This window comes from Capra hircus, chromosome 12, assembly GCF_001704415.2.
Source record: "Capra hircus breed San Clemente chromosome 12, ASM170441v1, whole genome shotgun sequence".
In the NCBI taxonomy this organism is placed as follows: domain Eukaryota; kingdom Metazoa; phylum Chordata; class Mammalia; order Artiodactyla; family Bovidae; genus Capra; species Capra hircus.
The window spans coordinates 58631436-58649311 of record NC_030819.1 but is presented as its reverse complement, the minus strand read 5'-3'; the positions used below and the strand labels follow the sequence as shown (position 1 = coordinate 58649311).

The 17876-nt window shown below is 41.9% G+C and overlaps 1 protein-coding gene across 1 annotated transcript in view; it reads right to left on the bottom strand.

Annotated features, from left to right (window-relative positions):
• The window catches only part of KL (klotho), a 39723-nt gene continuing 22476 nt past the window's right edge, over positions 630-17876 (bottom strand). The window contains exons 2-5 of the mRNA XM_018056638.1: positions 11374-11884; positions 10117-10385; positions 3648-4749; positions 630-3099 (exon numbers count right to left, since the gene is read on the bottom strand). Of these exons, the coding sequence (XP_017912127.1) occupies positions 2762-3099; positions 3648-4749; positions 10117-10385; positions 11374-11884 (2220 nt within the window). The 3' untranslated portion in view covers positions 630-2761. The remainder of the gene's footprint in view (positions 3100-3647; positions 4750-10116; positions 10386-11373; positions 11885-17876) is intronic.

Sequence of the window (17876 nt, the reverse complement as noted above, 5' to 3'; positions counted from 1 at the left end):
ACCACTACTGGCCCTGCAGAGCTGACCCCCAAAAAGTACTAAGGGATGCAGGACTTCCAGGAGAATGGTCTCTCTCTCTGTCTGTCTCTGTCTGTCTCTTTCACTCTCTCTCTCTCTATATATATATATATATATGTGTGTGTGTATGTGTTTTAAAACACATGTAAAGTGGTGAAAAACCCAGAATTTATCAACGTAACGCATTAATGAAAAATGTAAGGCCCAGAGAAGCCGGTTAAGAAATGAAGATTCTTCACCCCATTGGACTAGAAAAGCTTTCTAGCCCCTCTCACTGGCCCCCAGTTTCCAGCCTCATCTGGGAGGTGCCCTCTCTTCTTTGCTGCCCATGGGGAACCACCAATCTCCCACTAAGAACCAAAGGGTCTCAAAGCTAGCCTGATGTTCACCTGATAACTTTTTTGAGCGGTGCTGAGGTATCATTTCCCTTTAGTTCTTTGGCGTCTCTTTCAGTGTCTGAAATTCCCTCTCAGATCAACTGTAGGGACTAGCCTGGGGCATCCTCCCCACCCTTACCTTATTCAAGTCTCGAAGTTCACTCCTCCTGTTTTCAGACCCCTTTCTTCACCACTCAGATCATATTCTATGTCGTTCAAGTAATTCAAAAGAAAAACACTTAAGAAATTTATTTAGTCATTTGATCATGTAAGAAGACAAAGTTGCGAGTAGATTTATTACAAGACTTTATCAAGGGACAAGATTACTTCTCTCTACACTGAAGGAAATTAAATAATGTAGCAGGAAAATTATTTTTAAACAACATCCATTATTTCACCATAATTAACAATAAGAAACTGGTCCAACAAATAGGAATGATTAAATAAATTGTGATAAATTCACATAGTGGAGTTACTCTACAACTATTAAAAATCATGCTTTTGAAGACTAATGACAAAGGAAATGCACACAATGAAAATTAATGAAGACATAACTATTTTCAATAAGATCTGACTATACAAAATATCATACATACACCATGTTAAAAGTGGCTACCTCAAGGTGGTGAAATTACAGGTAATATTTTTTCTGTACATATAGTTTCTGTGATTTTAATTTTTTTTACAATGAGCATATATTACTATTATAATAAGAAAAATATGCACATAAAATAAACTATTATTCCCTACTCTGTGATTTTAATGGTAAGTCTGATTTTTAAGAGTACCACCAAAAAGCTTATCTTTCATGGAAAAAAATCATACCACCTCTAAAGATGATATATAATACAGTACTGCTGCTGCTAAGTCACTTCAGTCGTGTCCGACTCTGTGCGACCCCACAGACAGCAGCCCACCAGGCTCCCCCGTCCCTGGGATTCTCCAGGCAACAACACTGGAGTGGGTTGCCATTTCCTTCTCCAGCACAGTTTTTTTTAATTCACTAGAACCCTGTGTCAGCAAGATTAGTTGTGCCAGATATGATATTGGTTTATCTTGCTTGATATCATTTTGGCTTATCTATAAAATCATCCTCAACTCCAGTGTAATAGACTTCCCTGTTTGAAAATCAGCAAGATTTATTTAAGGGGCATTAAAGTATAAGACCCAATTAGCCCTTTCTAAAAATCAGTAGCCAGTTGCAGTATAAAAGTTCAAAGCAAAACTCATGTAAAGCTAGCTCCACAGAAGTAGCAGCAAAGAATATAAAATGGACCTCAGCAATTATAAAACAAACCTTCCAGTGTTATTAGACCAAATGCTTTTGAACCTATTAAGAATTTTCAAAACTCAATTCAAAGAAATTATGGCACATTCTAAAGAACAGAAAGTGGAGTCACTCCTCATAAAATGAGTTATTGTTTCATTCTTATTCTTTCGGAAAAGGTCACCTCATTCATTCCAAGGTCTGCTCTAAATAAAAGAGTTTATAATCAAATTAATCGCAATGTCAAGGACTTTTTCCTCCTTTCTGTCCCCTCCAGCCACTGCGCTATAATGCATTTCACAGTCGGTTTATGCTTTCTTAAGGGCCCAATATTGCATAATTCATGCTTATTTTTCTGCACACATTTAGTAAAAGCCCCCTATGTGCAGGCCCTCGATAGTGACACAGATTCCTCAAGAACTTGGGGCTTAGAGAGTGTCTCAAAATACAAAGAAATATATTTTATACTTATATAAGAAACAGAATTCTTTAATTTGCTCTGCTAAGCATATCATTAAAGAGATATATAAATTAATGCTAACAGTATTTGATAGAAACCTTGCTTTTAAAAGGAACGTTCCAACCTAGGGCCCCTTGCCATCTGTTCTATATTCTGCCATCTTCTTTTTCAAGGGGAGCTTGGTTCCACAGAGACCATCAGGCATATCATGGCAGTTCAGAACGGTTATTCAGGACTTAACATTCGATTGACTTAACATAATACTTGCAACTAGAAGTTAAAGGCAAACATTACACACAGGAATGGGCACAGATAAAAATATTAATTAATTAATATCTTAATTTATATAGAAGTGTTACCAGATGGTTTCCATTCTTCATGCTTTGTTATAGACTGTGTACAGAAACGATGGCCCTTATCAATCTTTTTTTAACATACCTCCCCTGGAAATAGAACAAATTCAGGCACTATTCACATTATTCAATATTTTACAATCACGCTCATTTCAAAACCTATCATATGTTATGAAAAGGTTTTCTAGAAGTCAGATATATAAAATCTAGTTCACAACACTGAGAAGCGCAAATGTTAACAGCTGATGTGTGTGTATAATTATTTCAAACAAGAAAAATATCAAGACTATTTGTAACCTCTTCTACCTTTCTTAGAGTAGTAAAAAATCAGAGAAAGAGAAATAACAAAGGCAAAAAGTAGAAAAGCTATGAAAGCCAGTAAAGACTTTCGGGCATGAAAAAAGCTGCACTCTGTACACAGGGTGAATTCTTCTGGACAAAATCTTCCCAGAGTTTCAGGACCTGGAAAGCCATTGTTGTCTATAATTTTCCTGTAATGTTTCATTGACGGTTTGGGCTCAAACTGATTTGCCGCGTAACGATAGAGGCCAAACTTCGGAGCTGTGCGATCGTTAAATGAATAAGCAAAGTATCCACAAAGATTGATGCCATCCAATATATAGGCTAGAAAAAAAAAAAAAAAGGACAGGAGAAAAGTTATTAAAATATTTTGGCCACAACATTTTGCCTTTACCGAGCCCTGGTGCATCAGAGAAATTGTCAATACCATTTCAAACTACTTTCGATTAAATTAGATTTCATCAGTAAAGCTCCTTTTATCCGAAGACAAAGTGGCAACCATCAAGGCAAATACTTAGCTAAATTTAACATAGTAGGTTTTACATACGTTAAACCTACTTTGATGTACTTCGGTTCAATCTTTAAGTATGTGAAGTAGGCAAGACTGCTATGAAGCCATCTGATAAGGAAAGAGATGGTCGGGGCTCTTAGCAACCTTGAATAGTTTCAGGGAATCTTTTCATCTTCCACTTTTAGTCAAACTCCTCTTTCCTTGGGGAAACTAGCTAGCACTTGGACTTTTCCAGTGTTGTCAAGGAATGGATAGCGCTTGCTCTGTGGGTGACAATCTGTGTATCTGTTTGAGAGTTTCTATGTATCAGGTTCTCAGTTGGCATAACCCCCAAGAGACCTCTGTACTGAGTGCTCCTTACCTTTCAAAGCTTCGTTCACATAATTCTGCATGTAATACACCCTCAGATTGTCCTGGGCTGTGTGCGGATCATCATCGATGCCGTTGGATATTATATACATGGGGAGGTCTCCGTACTTGGCCTTCAGCCAGTTCAGTACCTTGCGTAACCCCCAGGGCACCACGGCCACCTGACTGGGGGAGTTGAGCCAGGTGATGTCGGTCATTTCTTGCACGGCCAGGTAATCGTTGTATTTTATGGGATCTTCTTTCTCCCAGTCTACAAGGATGGTGGTGTAATGGCTCAATGCCAAAAAGTCAAAGGAACCCCGGATTAGCTTTTTTTCCTCGTCAGTGAAATAAGGGAGGAGGAAATTGTTTCTCTGGTTCAGCCACTCTCTCATCACGCGTGGATAATCGCCGGAGCCGAAAATGGGCTCGGCCAGCCAACCGATGTCAAATTCCAGAACTCGCTCGGCCACCTCGCGGTCCTCCGGGGAGAAAGGGCAGGCGGGTTCTATCCAGTCCGCCTGCAGGGCGATGGATATTTTTCCTTTCTGCGAGCGCCTGAACCTCTCGTCGTACGTGCGCCAGGCCAGCGCGTGCGCCTTCAGGAGGTTGTGCCCTGCGCTGTAGGTCATGTTCCGCGTGGACGGCTCGTGCATTGTGATCCAGAACTTGACGTGGCGGCCGAGGTCTTGAAAGCACAGGCTGGCGTACTCGGCAAAGGCCAGGGCGGTATGCGGGTTCTCCCAGGCGCCGTGCCGGGCCAGGGGGGCCGGCAGTCCCTGGTGCGGGGCGGCCGGGCGCCACAGCGCCACCACCGGGGTGATGTTGGCGCGCACCAGCTCGCTGGCCACACAGCGGTAGAACCCCAGGACAGTGCGGTTGACCTGGGACCGGTTCCCCAGCGGCAGGATCAGCGCCCAGTCCAGCGAGAAGTGGAAATGCGTCACGTGCATTTCCTGGAGTAAGGCGATCTGGGGTCGGATGGCGGCGAAGTCCACGCAGTAGGATTTCCTTGTCTTGGTCAGAACCCCATCCACCTTGATGAGCCTCTTACTGCGGTGGACATCCCACAGGTAGACGTTGGGGTCGATGAACTGAGACAGGGTGGTGTCCACCTGGCGGGAGGAGAGGAACCGTTAGCCTCCCTTGGACAGCCCTGAAAAGTCGTTCGGTGCGGCTCTGGTTCTGTCAACAAACCAGCCAGGACGGTGGGCAAAAATACTGTAGACACCTTCCTAGCTGAATGTTTGAACTGTTTTTCATAAATAGTTAAGTTCCTGGGGAAGAAAATATTCAACTTTGTTCAGTGCACATTTGTTTCACCCACAGTTCTCTGTAAGTCTGGAACTGTTACTTTAAGAAATCTGAATTTTGGAGGTCACTTCAGATGACTAACATTAATAATCCTCACACATCTGTGGTCTGTGTTAAGCAAGCAGAGTATTTTGGACATTTTTCTTTTAGAATAAGAAATCGTCAATGATATGAGACTTTCAAATTAAAAAACACACACACACACACACAAATGATAAAGCTTAAAACCTGACAGTCAGAAAATGAAATGATACTTAAATTGTGTTTCTTAACATCACATTCTAAATGGAGGTTTGCTAAAGGTCAAGGACATGGGAAGTATGCAAAACTACTGCCTTTTATTGGCATTAGTGCCCATAACAGAATTTAGCAAATTCATTCTGACTGATGGTAGAAAAAGACAGAGAATGTGGAAATGATACTGTCATCCACGTATAATGGGATATTTTAACATAGCTTTTAAAAATTTCTAAATTATTTTTCTGTGATGATCATGAGAACAATGGTTCTCAATCTCTGATTTGTAAGACTACAAAATGAAAATAAGTATTTAGGAAACCTGGACAAAATACAAAGTCAAAATCACAAAATCCTCCCTCAACTTGCAAACAAACATTTGTTTATCCTAAGGTGTGTGTGTGTGTGAAAGTCACTCAGTCGTGTCTGACTCTTTGCGACCCCATGGACTATACAGTCTATGAAATTCTCCAGGCCAGAATACTGGAATGGGTAGCCTTTCCCTTCTCCAGGGGATCTTCCCAACCAGGGATCGAACCCAGGTTGAACCCAGGTCGATTGCATTGGAGGTGGATTCTTTACCGGCTGAGCCACAAGGGAAGCCCAAGAATACTGGAGTGGGTAACCTACTCCTTCTCCAGGGGATCTTCCCAACCCAGGAATTGAACCAGGGTCTCCTGCATAGCAGGTGGACTCTACCAACTGAGCTATTAGGGAAGCTCTTATTCCCAAGGACCCACCACCTAAGCCAGTTTTCTTCTCAGAAATAAGCCTGTCAGAGTTGGTTCCTGAGTTTGACCCTCTATATAAAAGCAAAGGTCAAACTTTGGTTTTGAATCTCTAGCAGAGGTTTCCTTGCACTTTTCAGGCCTGTTGCAAATAGGCTTCTGTTTCTCTAGAGGGGTCAGTGCTCTGTTTATAAAGGAAAGTAATAAAATACAGCGTGTCAGAGGGAAATTGCTTTTTCTGGAGAATTGTCCTGTGTAGATCACCCACGCATACATTTCCTCTAATTTGTGGGAATGCTGTCAGAAGTATTTTTCCAGTGTGATGCACCCACAAATCATGTATCCTCAACTTCGCAAGAAAAATATTTGCATGCTCTTTGGAAGTGAAACTGTTCATAGCTAGAAGGAATTCTTTGGATTATTTTTACAGAGCTCTGAGTTGACAAAATTCGTAACTTTTCTACCATAACTGTTCCAAAACAACAGCTCTTATTCAGTCCATCCGAAAACAAACATGAGATGCAAAGGTGTAATTTCTGAGCAAAAAGTCTATTTCTTAAAAATACAGGTCATTTATAAATGGGTGTTTAGGCAAAATTCTATAGAATCTCCATTAATTTGTTTGATTTATTTATTAATAAAAATAATTAAGTCGAACCTTTCAGAAGGTTATGATGTTATGTGTTTAGTATATTATGGAAGAAATGTCTCCCTAACAGTAGCCAATGTTAAAAAAAAAAGCTCTCCATCCCCAGTACATAGCAGATTCTGTATTTACTATGAACATTAGTGGTTATGGAAAAACAAACCTCTCAGTTGGGAAATTAGGTCCAAGGACAATGACAATCCGTGTGAATAAGCCTAAGATCAGACTTCAGACAGATGTGTCATCTCAGACAGGTGAGATATAATTTAAAATTTTTTTCAGGTGAAATGCATTCCTCATTCATACTGGGAATTCTTGAAATATTAGCCAGAAGTGAAAAGATAAATTTCAGTGGTTTAAAATTCACTTTTCAAGACTCTAATATAATGCATTAAAAGTATAGAGATCTGCTTGTAAATTAAAACATACCCATATGCTTATCAGAACTTCCCTAACAAAAAACTCATTTTTGTTCTGTCAGGAAGTTAGCTTGGAAACACAGTGCCAAAACAGTACAAAGATCAAGGTGAAAAGCAGAAAGAATAAAATAGCAACTGCAGCCTTTTTCCCCTAGAGAGCTTCTGGAGGAGTTCACGGTCATGGTGGTTTGTGTCTGGCTGGGTCAGCAAAGGAGACGACTGCACGGCTCTGCGAGGTGGAGGTAGCCCTGACCCTGAGCGGTGCAACCCGAGAGCAAAGCCCCAGGGCTGATGAGTGGCTGGCACTGGATCAAAGTCTAAACAACTGCTTCTAGGAAGCAGAAAAAGGAATTCTCTCCCCATCTCCCTTCCTCTTTGCTGCCATATTTGTTGCTTCTGATCAGTTTTCTTCTCTCTGGAGGAAACAGGATGTATTCTTAAAATGTTCTCGCCACTGACCAGTTCCCAAGACAAACACAGTCCCTGGATGGGGAACAGAGCAGAAGTAAAAGACCTCCCACAACATCCCCACTGCTCCCTGAGTTCACACCGTCTGCACAGAAACACTGGCAGAGCCTTCTCCTCACAAAGGATGAAGCTGGGAATTACCAGCCTGGCTGGGCTGCTGTTGGAAATGGGACAGAGCACAGGCCCTCAGTGACTCTGGTGGCCCAAGACCCAGCAGGAAGCAGGGCTCAGCAGAAGGTCCAGAGGCAGAACAGCGTTGAGGGACCAACCAGGATGGACTGGGATCGCCTGCCTCCTCTCTCCTCCATCACTAGCACCTCTTCTGTCCCTTCAGATCCTACTTGAACCCCACCATGGATCCCACTTGCAGGAGAGAAGTTAGAATGGGGAGTTTCTAAATAGCAGTGGGTTGAGGGAGACGGAGCAGACAGAGGAAAACCCCAAATGGAGCCAGGTAGAGCCCAGAAGACAAGCTACTGGGCTCAGATATTCTTGAGAACATAGCGTTCTTGGTTGCTTTTGAAATGTAAGGAAGGGGGACTTCCCTGGCCGTCCAGTGGTTAAGATTTTTGCCTTCCAATGCGAGGGGTGAGGCTCGATATCTGGTCAGGGAGTTAAGATACCACATGTCTCATGGCCAAAAAAGCCAAAACATAAAACAGAAGCAATACTGTAACAAATTCAATGAAGACTTTTAAAATGCTTCATACTTTTAAAAATCTTTAAAAAAAAATCATAAGGAAGGGATTACTATGGTTGGATGGCATCATCAACTCAAAGGAAATGAGTTTGAGCAAACTCTGAGAGATAGTGAAGGACAGGGTAGCTTGGCATGCTGCAATCCATGGGGTCACAGAGTCAGACATGATTGAGCTACTGAACGACAACAACAGAGGAAGGGATTAAAGTCGAGACTGTCCTTAAAACTAACTGGAGGTCTGAATAAGATGTAAGCATAATATGACTCAGCGGAAAAAAAAAAAGTATTAAGGATCATGTTGCTTTATTTCCTAATGAATCAAAGATTTCAACTAGATATTTACCAGGAAACAGCAACTCGTTTCAGCTAGGAGGACTTTCCCCAGATCCAAGCACTCTCTTCAAATACCTCTTCTGAACCAAAAGGTAACAGAATATGATGCCCCAAAATACGACTGTAGAAGTCAAGGCATGCCACCCCTAAAATGCCCCTTCAGTATATTATTTTGAGGTTCAGGCACTTGAAAAAATAGCAAATGCAAGGGAAGGGCTTTCTCTGAATTCCCCTTATCTGCCCAGAGATGAATCCTCCAAAAGAAACTCAAAAGTATTGTCATAAATCCCCTTGTGGGAGTTTCGCCAATGAGGGAAGCCTGACTGTTATCACAGAAGAGGGCATTCGAAGTCAACATCACATTCAGGCAAACTTTGCCACAAGCTATCAGAGCTCCCATCTCTTCTTTTAAGGGCCCATTCATCTTTCCTAAATATCACTTACTTTTCCCCTTTTCCTGTTAAGACAATATTTAAGCCTGAAATTTTAAGCCATCTTGGCGAGTTACTCATTCTTCTCAGGGTATCTCCCATATATACCTGAGGTATACATACTAATAAACTTCTGTTTGTTTTTCTCATGTGAATCTCTTACTACAGGGGTCTCAGTTAAACACTCAGAAGGGTACAGGGGAAGTTATTTTTCCTCCCCTGCAGAACCAACAAATTGGCTAGAAGCACCCAATGTGCTAAAAACGCTCTGTTCGTCTGTGGACACCAAACTTCATTTCTATCTTGGTCTCTATTTTCACAGACAGACTCTGTTCAGCAACACCTCCATCCCCTACACCCTCCTCACTTGCCACCATGCTCTGTTCACACTCTTATACTATTTGTGACCCATCATTTCCCCTCAATAGACTCCTCTGAAAGCAGGAACATATCTTACTCATCTCACTGGGTACTCCCCTCAGCTGAGCCCTCTTCCCTCCCACAGTTAACAATATACACACGAATCTTCCAATAAGTGCTCACTAAAGTATTTAATCAAACCCTAGAAAACAGATTCCTTTGAAGCTGAAAAAATTAAGAATGATATTGAGGGCTAACTGCACAGAGGATGCTCAATAAATATTTGGTTGACCATTTTGAAGAACTTCCTTACCATTTCAATTCGAAAACTGCTGTTAGAATTGGCATTCTGATCAGTGCATCACTGAGAAAGGGCTCTCATTCCGGGGGTATTTCCACAATCTTGGGGGTTCCACAGTTATGCCTCAGGAGGGCTCTGCCTAACGTCCCTGCCTCCATCTCAGCAGCTCCAGTGAGATCTCAGATAGTGTGGAGTTCTGTGTCACATCTTGTTTATGGAAGAACTCAACAACTACTTTAAAAGGGATTGAAAACCACAGTATTAAAGAGAGGAGTATTTTAATCTTTTACTATCTTATCAGATCTTAAAGATGGATATATTTTAAATCTGTTCCCTTTTGAAGCTGATTTAAAGTGCAGGATGAAGCCAGGAAGATTTTTGGAGAGACGTGTGCAGCATTCCAAATGATGCCTTTCGTGCACTCGCTAGGGAACCACGTTTGGCCTGAGGAATGGACCACGTGCCATGACAACCTAATAAGGAAGCACTACTTACTAGAGATAGGGCTTGGTGAGACTGCGGATTGGTTTTGTCAGCTGACTTACTTGAATGCAGTTGTCAACAACTCCCCAAGCAAAGTCACAGGGAAATGTCCCTTCTAGGGGTTGGTTTTCAGGTAAAGGAGGGAAGCCATTGTTCTCTATCAGCTTTTGGTAGAACAAGGCTGAAGACTTCGGCAACAGCTTCTTGTCCTGGCTTAGAAAGTCGACGTAGAAGAGTCCACGTCTGATGCTGTAGCCCCGGTGCCACTCGAAGCCATCCATGAGTGACCAGGCCGTGTACCCAATGACATCCACCCCGTCCAGCCTGATGGCTGCAAAGGAAAGAGGACAAGAGCATCGTGACCCTGTGATGGGCACTCGCCACATGGTTCAAGAGCATTTGAGGATTTTACTACTTTGGGAAATAAGTATAATGTTTATTGTTTGGTAAACTGATGACCTTCCTCATCGATGAAAGGCTCTGATAGAACCTAGTGCATGCGTGCTCACTCATGTTCAACTCTTTGCAACCCGCATGGACTGTAGCCCGCCAGGCTCCTCTGTCCATGGGATTTCCCAGGCAAGAATACTAGCGTGGGTTGCTATTTCCTACTCCAGGGGATCTTCCCGACCCAGGGATCAAACACATGTCTCCTGCATTGGCAGACAGATTCTTTACCACTGTGCCACCTGGGAAGCCAGTAGAACCTAGAGAACTCTGCAAATAAATGTCCTCACAAATAGGGTTATCTCCAAAAAGTTTTATTTGGATTTCCCTTGTTTCTAATGGGTGCTCTTTGGGCCAAGGTGTCTTGTTCTACTTTTCTGTCCTAAGTACCCATGTTTGTGCTTGATGCAGTAAATGAATTAAGTCTTTAAAGACATGGACTACTTACTCTTTGCCAGAAAATATTGACGTCCCTTTTTAAAAAATAAAAAAATACAAAGTGTTTTATTCAGCAAGCAATCTAAGCCGGAAAAATGTGTACAGGGATCTAAATATCTTGGAATTTACTTAATCTTTAATATAATGTAAAAATCTAGAGTAGTAACTCTGAAAGTCAAGTAATTTTAAGCATTATAACCTTTATAATTATATAAACATTAAAACATTTCTCATTTATGAAACGAACTTAAAAAATTAAGTTCTCAAGCCCCCAGATGAGAAACGTGCTATATAAATGCATTCCTACTATTGCCAAAATGAATTTATACATTCTGACTAAAAACTATAAATTCACACAGTTTATTAAGATCATCTTAAGGATTGTTTTTCCAGTGGATTTTGACAGGAAATTAGGATTTTATCTTCAATCCTACCTTTTAAGGTTTCCATTATGAATTTTTTGAGGTAATACATGTATTTGGCATCATCTCTCTTGGTGGTCCCTGAAACAAACCAGCCATTCTCCACAATAAATATTTGAGGGTGGTTATACTCCAGGTCAATCCAGGAAAGGAGTTGCCTCAGGCTGGGAGATTCCAGTTGGCGGAATTTCATCTGAGGGTCCAACAGTTGAAAACTCAAGGTTGGGCCAAAGGAAAGAGCAAAAAAGTCGGCTGTTCCCTTGATGAACTTTTTCTCAGATTCAGTAAAATCAGGCAGAAGAGATGAAAGGTTATTCTTCATGCTCTCAGGATAGTCTCCATCAATAAATATGGGTTTGGCAAACCAGCCCAGGACAAAGTCAAGAGATTTTTGACATTCTTTGATGCTGTGTTCAGTCATTCTTCGAGGACTGATCCAGTGGGAGCTTAGGGCAATGGACACCTGGCCTCCCTGAGTGGGGCGGAAAGAAGTATCGTAGAGATGCCAGATTTTGGCATGAGCCTATAAAGAGAAAAAGCATGGTGAATTGATCTCTGATTGTGAGCAGAAAAACAACACATATTTGAAACTCCAGTTCTAGTTCTGTTTCTCGTCAAGTCTAACTAGTGACTAATCCCTCAATGTAAAAGTCACCTGAAACCAGTATATAATTCCAGAGGTAAGTCAGGTCACAGTGAGCTGCTACCATACCTGGGATCATTGTCATTGTTTTCTAGCAGCCCATGGAAAAATATGAATTTCTAGTGTTGAATGTATTGTTATTATTCATACTTTGAAAAGTTAATGGAATAAGAACTTGTAATATCTTACTACTTAACTGACTTTGGATTATGTACTTTTTAATTAATAGGTTTCATGAAAAGAACCAATTCCACATCTGTGATTACACCAGGAATTTCTAAATAGGATTATATTTTCTTTTATCCTAAGAGACAGGGAGTTTTCAAGTTGACACAAGTTGTTGGAGTCAATTTAATATTTTGTATTCATCTCTCATAACAAAATTCTTACACGTGTTCTCACAATCTTTGTTCTTCTCTTTAAGAAGAATCAGTGCACTAAATTAAAGAACCGACTCCAATATCTAACCTTGGCCCACTCTCCAGAACTCTGGGACACTGCTGGCTTACTGCCGGCCCTCGCAGACTGCAAGACACAAGCCAAAAACAAAAAACACTTAAATGTAGCTTCAAGGAAATCAGATGTCCACAGTCAGCACTCAGCTGGGAGTTTCCTACAGCAATGAAATGGGCTTGGCTTCCATAAGATCAGCTGTAGACACCCCATAAGATCTTGCTGACTTCTGATATCTTATTTTCATTTGTTTCCTTTCTATTTACAAAGAAAAGTGTCTTTTTTCTTCCTTAAGTTTCTCTTACTTTTGAATTCCTGGTTTACTCCCCCTGTTTGTATCTAAATACAAGAGCTATTTATCAGCCTTTTCCTCTCAAAACATATTCTCTTAGAAAACTCCATCCTAATTCTGTTTGATTCATATTCTCCCAATGATCTTGCCAATTTTCATTCCACTCCCTAGTCCTGAAGAAGCTCTTGCACTCATATGCCAAATATCCTCTTCCTTGCCCTTAATATTTTTCTCTTTGTTCATTTCAGTGCAAGTGTCCAAGAATGGCCTCATCCTCATTCTTATGGGTTCAGCCAAACATTTCAATGGAATAAAATAATGCATTCTTTCATTTTTATTTTCTTAGTAAATACCTGTTATTCTTCATTTCATGAAATATATTTTATTTATGACCTGAGGCAGCTATCTTTATGCTAAGAAGAAAAAAGAGAATAAAATATTGATCAGAAGAATAATGGCCTTCGCCCATGTGATTCAAGGAACTAGGATTTGATTGTACTATGCTGCTGGATTTGTGAGGTGCCCCACCCTTTTCTGTCTTCCGCACCTCTATCAACCTATCTTACCCTTCCCAGCTGATAAGAAATCTCAACAGTTAAGAGTTAAACAGAACAGAAAGGGAGAAATTCAGGCTACAGTAGGCAGAATGTTAGACTAGAGGACTTTCTTAATTTGGCTGGTTTGAAGCCTACAGAGAGTCATGACCTAAACCTAACAGACATACCTCCACAGAACAAAGGCTGTGATGGGGAAAGTCAGAAGGCCAGGGAGAAGTGTGAGTAGCCAAGAATTTCCCAATCTGGGTCCGTTTAGCAGGTAGCTGAGTCAGAGCCCTACAGTAGAACGTCTGCAATCACACAGCACTCTTCTAACCTTGAGTGCTTTGACATGGCTCAGAGGAGGTTCAGCAAGGGAACAAATGACCTTGGCTATAAGAAAGTGCATATGTGGTATTTGATGTCAGATAAAATTCCTGTGCCATCACTTTCTGTGTGTGCCTTTATACCTTAACTTGAGTAGGTAAGACTAACTTTCATGTGTCTCTCACAGGCTATGCATGCATGCTAAGTCGCTTCAGTTGTGTCCAACTCTGTGCAACCCCATAGACGGCAGCCCACCAGGCTCCTCTGTCCCTGGGATTCTCCAGTCAAGAATACTGGAGTCGGTTGCCATTTCCTTCTCCACTAATAGGCTACAATGAGGATTAAATGAAATACTTTATGTAAAACACCTAACAGAGTTTCCATACGGTAGGGTCTCCATGAATGCTTATTCCTTCTTTTCCTAAAGGATCAACAGAACAAAAAGGAAAACACAGCAGGCAAAGGAAATTCCACCTGCTAAGGAATTCAGCCCATAGCAGTGACATGATGTGACCTGGAGTCTGCATCAGAAGACTCTTAAGTTGGGCTCCCAAATCCTCTTCCCATTACCAGTGTGAGCCTCAGGTATTTTCTTTTTTAATTGGAGGCTAATTACTTTACAATATTGTAGTCGTTTTTGCTATACGTTGACATGAATCAGCCATGGGTGTACATGTGGCCCCATCCCGAACCCCCCTCCCACCTCCCTCCCCATCCCATCCCTCAGGGTCGTCCCAGCGCACCAGTCCTGAGCGCCCTGTCTCATGCTTCTTTGTACAGATGGGAATAGCATCTGTTCTCCTACAGGAACGTGGCAAGGATTAAATTACATGAAACAATTCAAAGCATTTTTCTAGTGGTCAATTATTTTAGAAAAATGTAGTATAAATTTTTAGCATTGGAAAGTGTGATATTAGTTTTATGTGTTGATTGACTGGGCTAAGGGACCCAATCAGATTGCTGGTAAAATATGTGCCAAGAGTTTAACTAAGCTGCTTCATGGTGCTCTGCCTTGGCATCCCTTTTGTTGAACCTTGTGTCCTTCAGGAACCTTGTGCCCACTAGCCCCATCAAGGTAGCATGTGCCCTGGATAACAGCCCACAGTCACAAATTACTATAAGTTCCCAATATGACTTCCCCACCAGCCCCTGTGACCAACAGTTCTCCCCTGCCTCCCACCATCTACATGCCGTATGCACCCCTTAGGTGAGACTCCCCAGCACTACCGAAAGCCCGCTTTTGGTTTGAATTGACCCATCTGGCCCAGGAACCCCAAAACACTCACACACGGACCCTCTTAAAGGCATGTGTCCTGGGTCCTGTCTCTCTCTCTCTGTGTCATCCTGTGTGGTCCCTCAAGGAGTCCACGAACTTCCTGCAGGACCTGTCAGTGACAGACTTCTCTATTTCAATTTCTCTTTTGATCTATTATTAAACCAAGGCTCAGCTTAGGCACCCTGTGTTCCACTTAACAAATGTTAAGTTCTGTTTAGGTCATGGGTTCATTTCAATGAAGATGCCTGGTTGGCAGCTGGGTAAATAAGTCTGAAGTTGGAGAAAACATGGATGGTATTAATCACTCAAATGTACCTCAGAGGTAATACTCAATGGGTCACTTTTTTAAATCATTCTTTAAATTTTTAAAAAATTGAAATGGAAAATTCTTAAAGGATTAATTTAATCCTACAAATAATCTTAATTAAATGGACTGAGACCAATGACGAAACAACTGAAGTACAGGCCATAAAGAGAAAATCTTTCAGTTCAGTACAGTATAGTTGCTCAGTCATGTCTGACTTTTTGCGATCTCATGGACTGCAGCCGGCGAGGCCTCCCTGTCCATCACCAACTCCCAGAGTTTACTCAAACTCATGTCCATTGAGTCGGTGATGCCATCCAACCATCTCATTCTCTGTCCTCCCCTTCTCCTGGCTTCAGTCTTTCCCAGCATCAGGGTCTTTTCAAATGAGTCAGTTCTTTGTATCAGGTGGCCAAAGTAAATCATTCTGATGGCTAATTTGTGTCCATTCCCTACCCAGAAAGAGCCCTCAAGATGTTGTTTTGGTTCTAAAATAAAGGTGCACTCTTCTGAGAAAGGTCAAAGGAGCAGACATTTCAGAGAGCACTGGAGATTTCTTTCCCCCATTTGGCATCCTCTTACCACTAAGAACAGTATCACAATTACATATCAAAGGACTTTTTCTTAAAAGTCATAGCTACCCTACACTGTTACACAAGTACACCATCTAGCCTAATATTCATGATTGTAGACCAAATTATTACTCTTCTATCAGCACAGCTTCATAGATTGTAAACTGAAGTTCATTAAGATAGAATTTCAAGCAGCCTCCCCCCAAAATAACCATTTAATAGTGCATATAAATAATTTCCAAAAAAAATAGCCATCTATAGCTTTTATCCCCCCAAATAACCAGTAGTTCTGTGTGCAGTTTGTCAAAAGTTTCCTGGAACCTGCTTCTATCACCCAGGCCCTAACCTGTGCCCAGCGCCTCAGGGTGTCACCCTCCCTGACACCTTGTCACATAAATCATGGATATAGGAAGCATCTGAGCTTGTTTGACTTCATTTTATACTTCTTAGGCCATTCCCTTCTCCCAGGGATCTCCCTGACCCAGGGATCAAACCTGGGTCTCCCACATTGCAGGCAGAGTCTTTACCATCTGAGCCACTTGAGAAGCCCTCTTAGGCAATTAAACAAGTAAAATTTCTAGCTCAATCACCAAACCATGCAGCTTCCCACAAATTAACACTTTCCTATCAACAGGTACCTTATCACTCCCCAAGTCGGTTCTTTGGTTACAGTCAGGTCAATTTCTCATCACCCTTCATCCAGGCCTGTACCTAACTTGGATCACAATCTGTCAATCCTGAAACAACATTCTACTTTTTCCTCTATTATCTATATCCCTCTCTGCCTTCTGTTTAGACTTGCTTCTTCCAAGCCGCAGTCCCTCATTAAACCTGATCACTCTTACTGCTGGGCTTCCCTGGTAGCTCAGTGGTAATGCATCTGCCTGCCAATGCAGGAGACGTGAGTTCAATCCCTGAGTCAGGAAGATTCCCCAGAGAAGGAAATGGTAAACCACTCCAGTATTCGTGCCTGGGAAATTGCATGGACAGAGGAGCCTGGCAGCTACAGTTCACAAGAAAACAAGAGTTGGATACAACTTAGCAACTGAACCACCATCACCACCACCGCTCTCACTGCTGTTTTCCCCAGTTACTACTTCTTTGATGGTAATGGTGCTCTGCAAGATCGAGCTCCAGAGTCTTTGGAGCTCAGTTCGGTGACTCGTCCCAGCATCTTTCTAATAAAGTTCCTTTGCCTCTTGAACATAGTTTTAGTTGGGCTTCAGTTCAGTCAGTCCAGTCGCTCAGTCATGTCTGACTCTTTGCGACCCCATGAATCGCAGCACACCAGGCCTCCCTGTCCATCACCATCTCCCGGAGTTCACTCAGACTCACGTCCATTGAGTCAGTGATGCCATCCAGCCATCTCATCCTCGGTCGTCCCCTTGTCCTCCTGCCCCCAATCCCTCCCAGCATCAGAGTCTTTTCCAATGAGTCAACTCTTCACATGAGGCGGCCAAAGTACTGGAGCTTCAGCTTTAGCACCATTCCTTCCTAAGAAATCCCAGGGCTGATCTCCTTCAGAATGGACTGGTTGGATCTCCTTGCAGTCCAAGGGACTCTCAAGAGTCTTCTCCAACACCACAGTGCAAAAGCATCAATTCTTCGGCGCTCAGCCTTCTTCACAGTCCAACTCTCACATCCATACATGACCACAGGAAAAACAATAGCCTTGACTAGACGGACCTTAGTTAGCAAAGTAATGTCTCTGCTATTCAATATGCTATCTAGGTTGGTCATAACTTTTCTTCCAAGGAGTAAGGGTTTTTTAATTTCATGGCTGCAATCACCATCTGCAGTGATTTTGGAGCCCAAAAAAATAAAGTCTGACACTGTTTCCACTGTTTCCCCATTTATTTTCCATGAAGTGATGAGACCAGATGCCATGATCTTCATTTTCTGAATGTTGAGCTTTAAGCAAACTTTTCTACTCTCCTCTTTCACTTTCATCAAGAGGCTTTTTAGTTCCTCTTCACTTTCTGCCATAAGGGTGGCGTCATCTGCATATCTGAGGTGATTGATATTTCTTCTGGCAATCTTGATTCCAGCTTGTGCTTCTTCCAGCCCAGCGTTTCTCATGATGTACTCTGCATATAAGTTAAATAAGCAGGT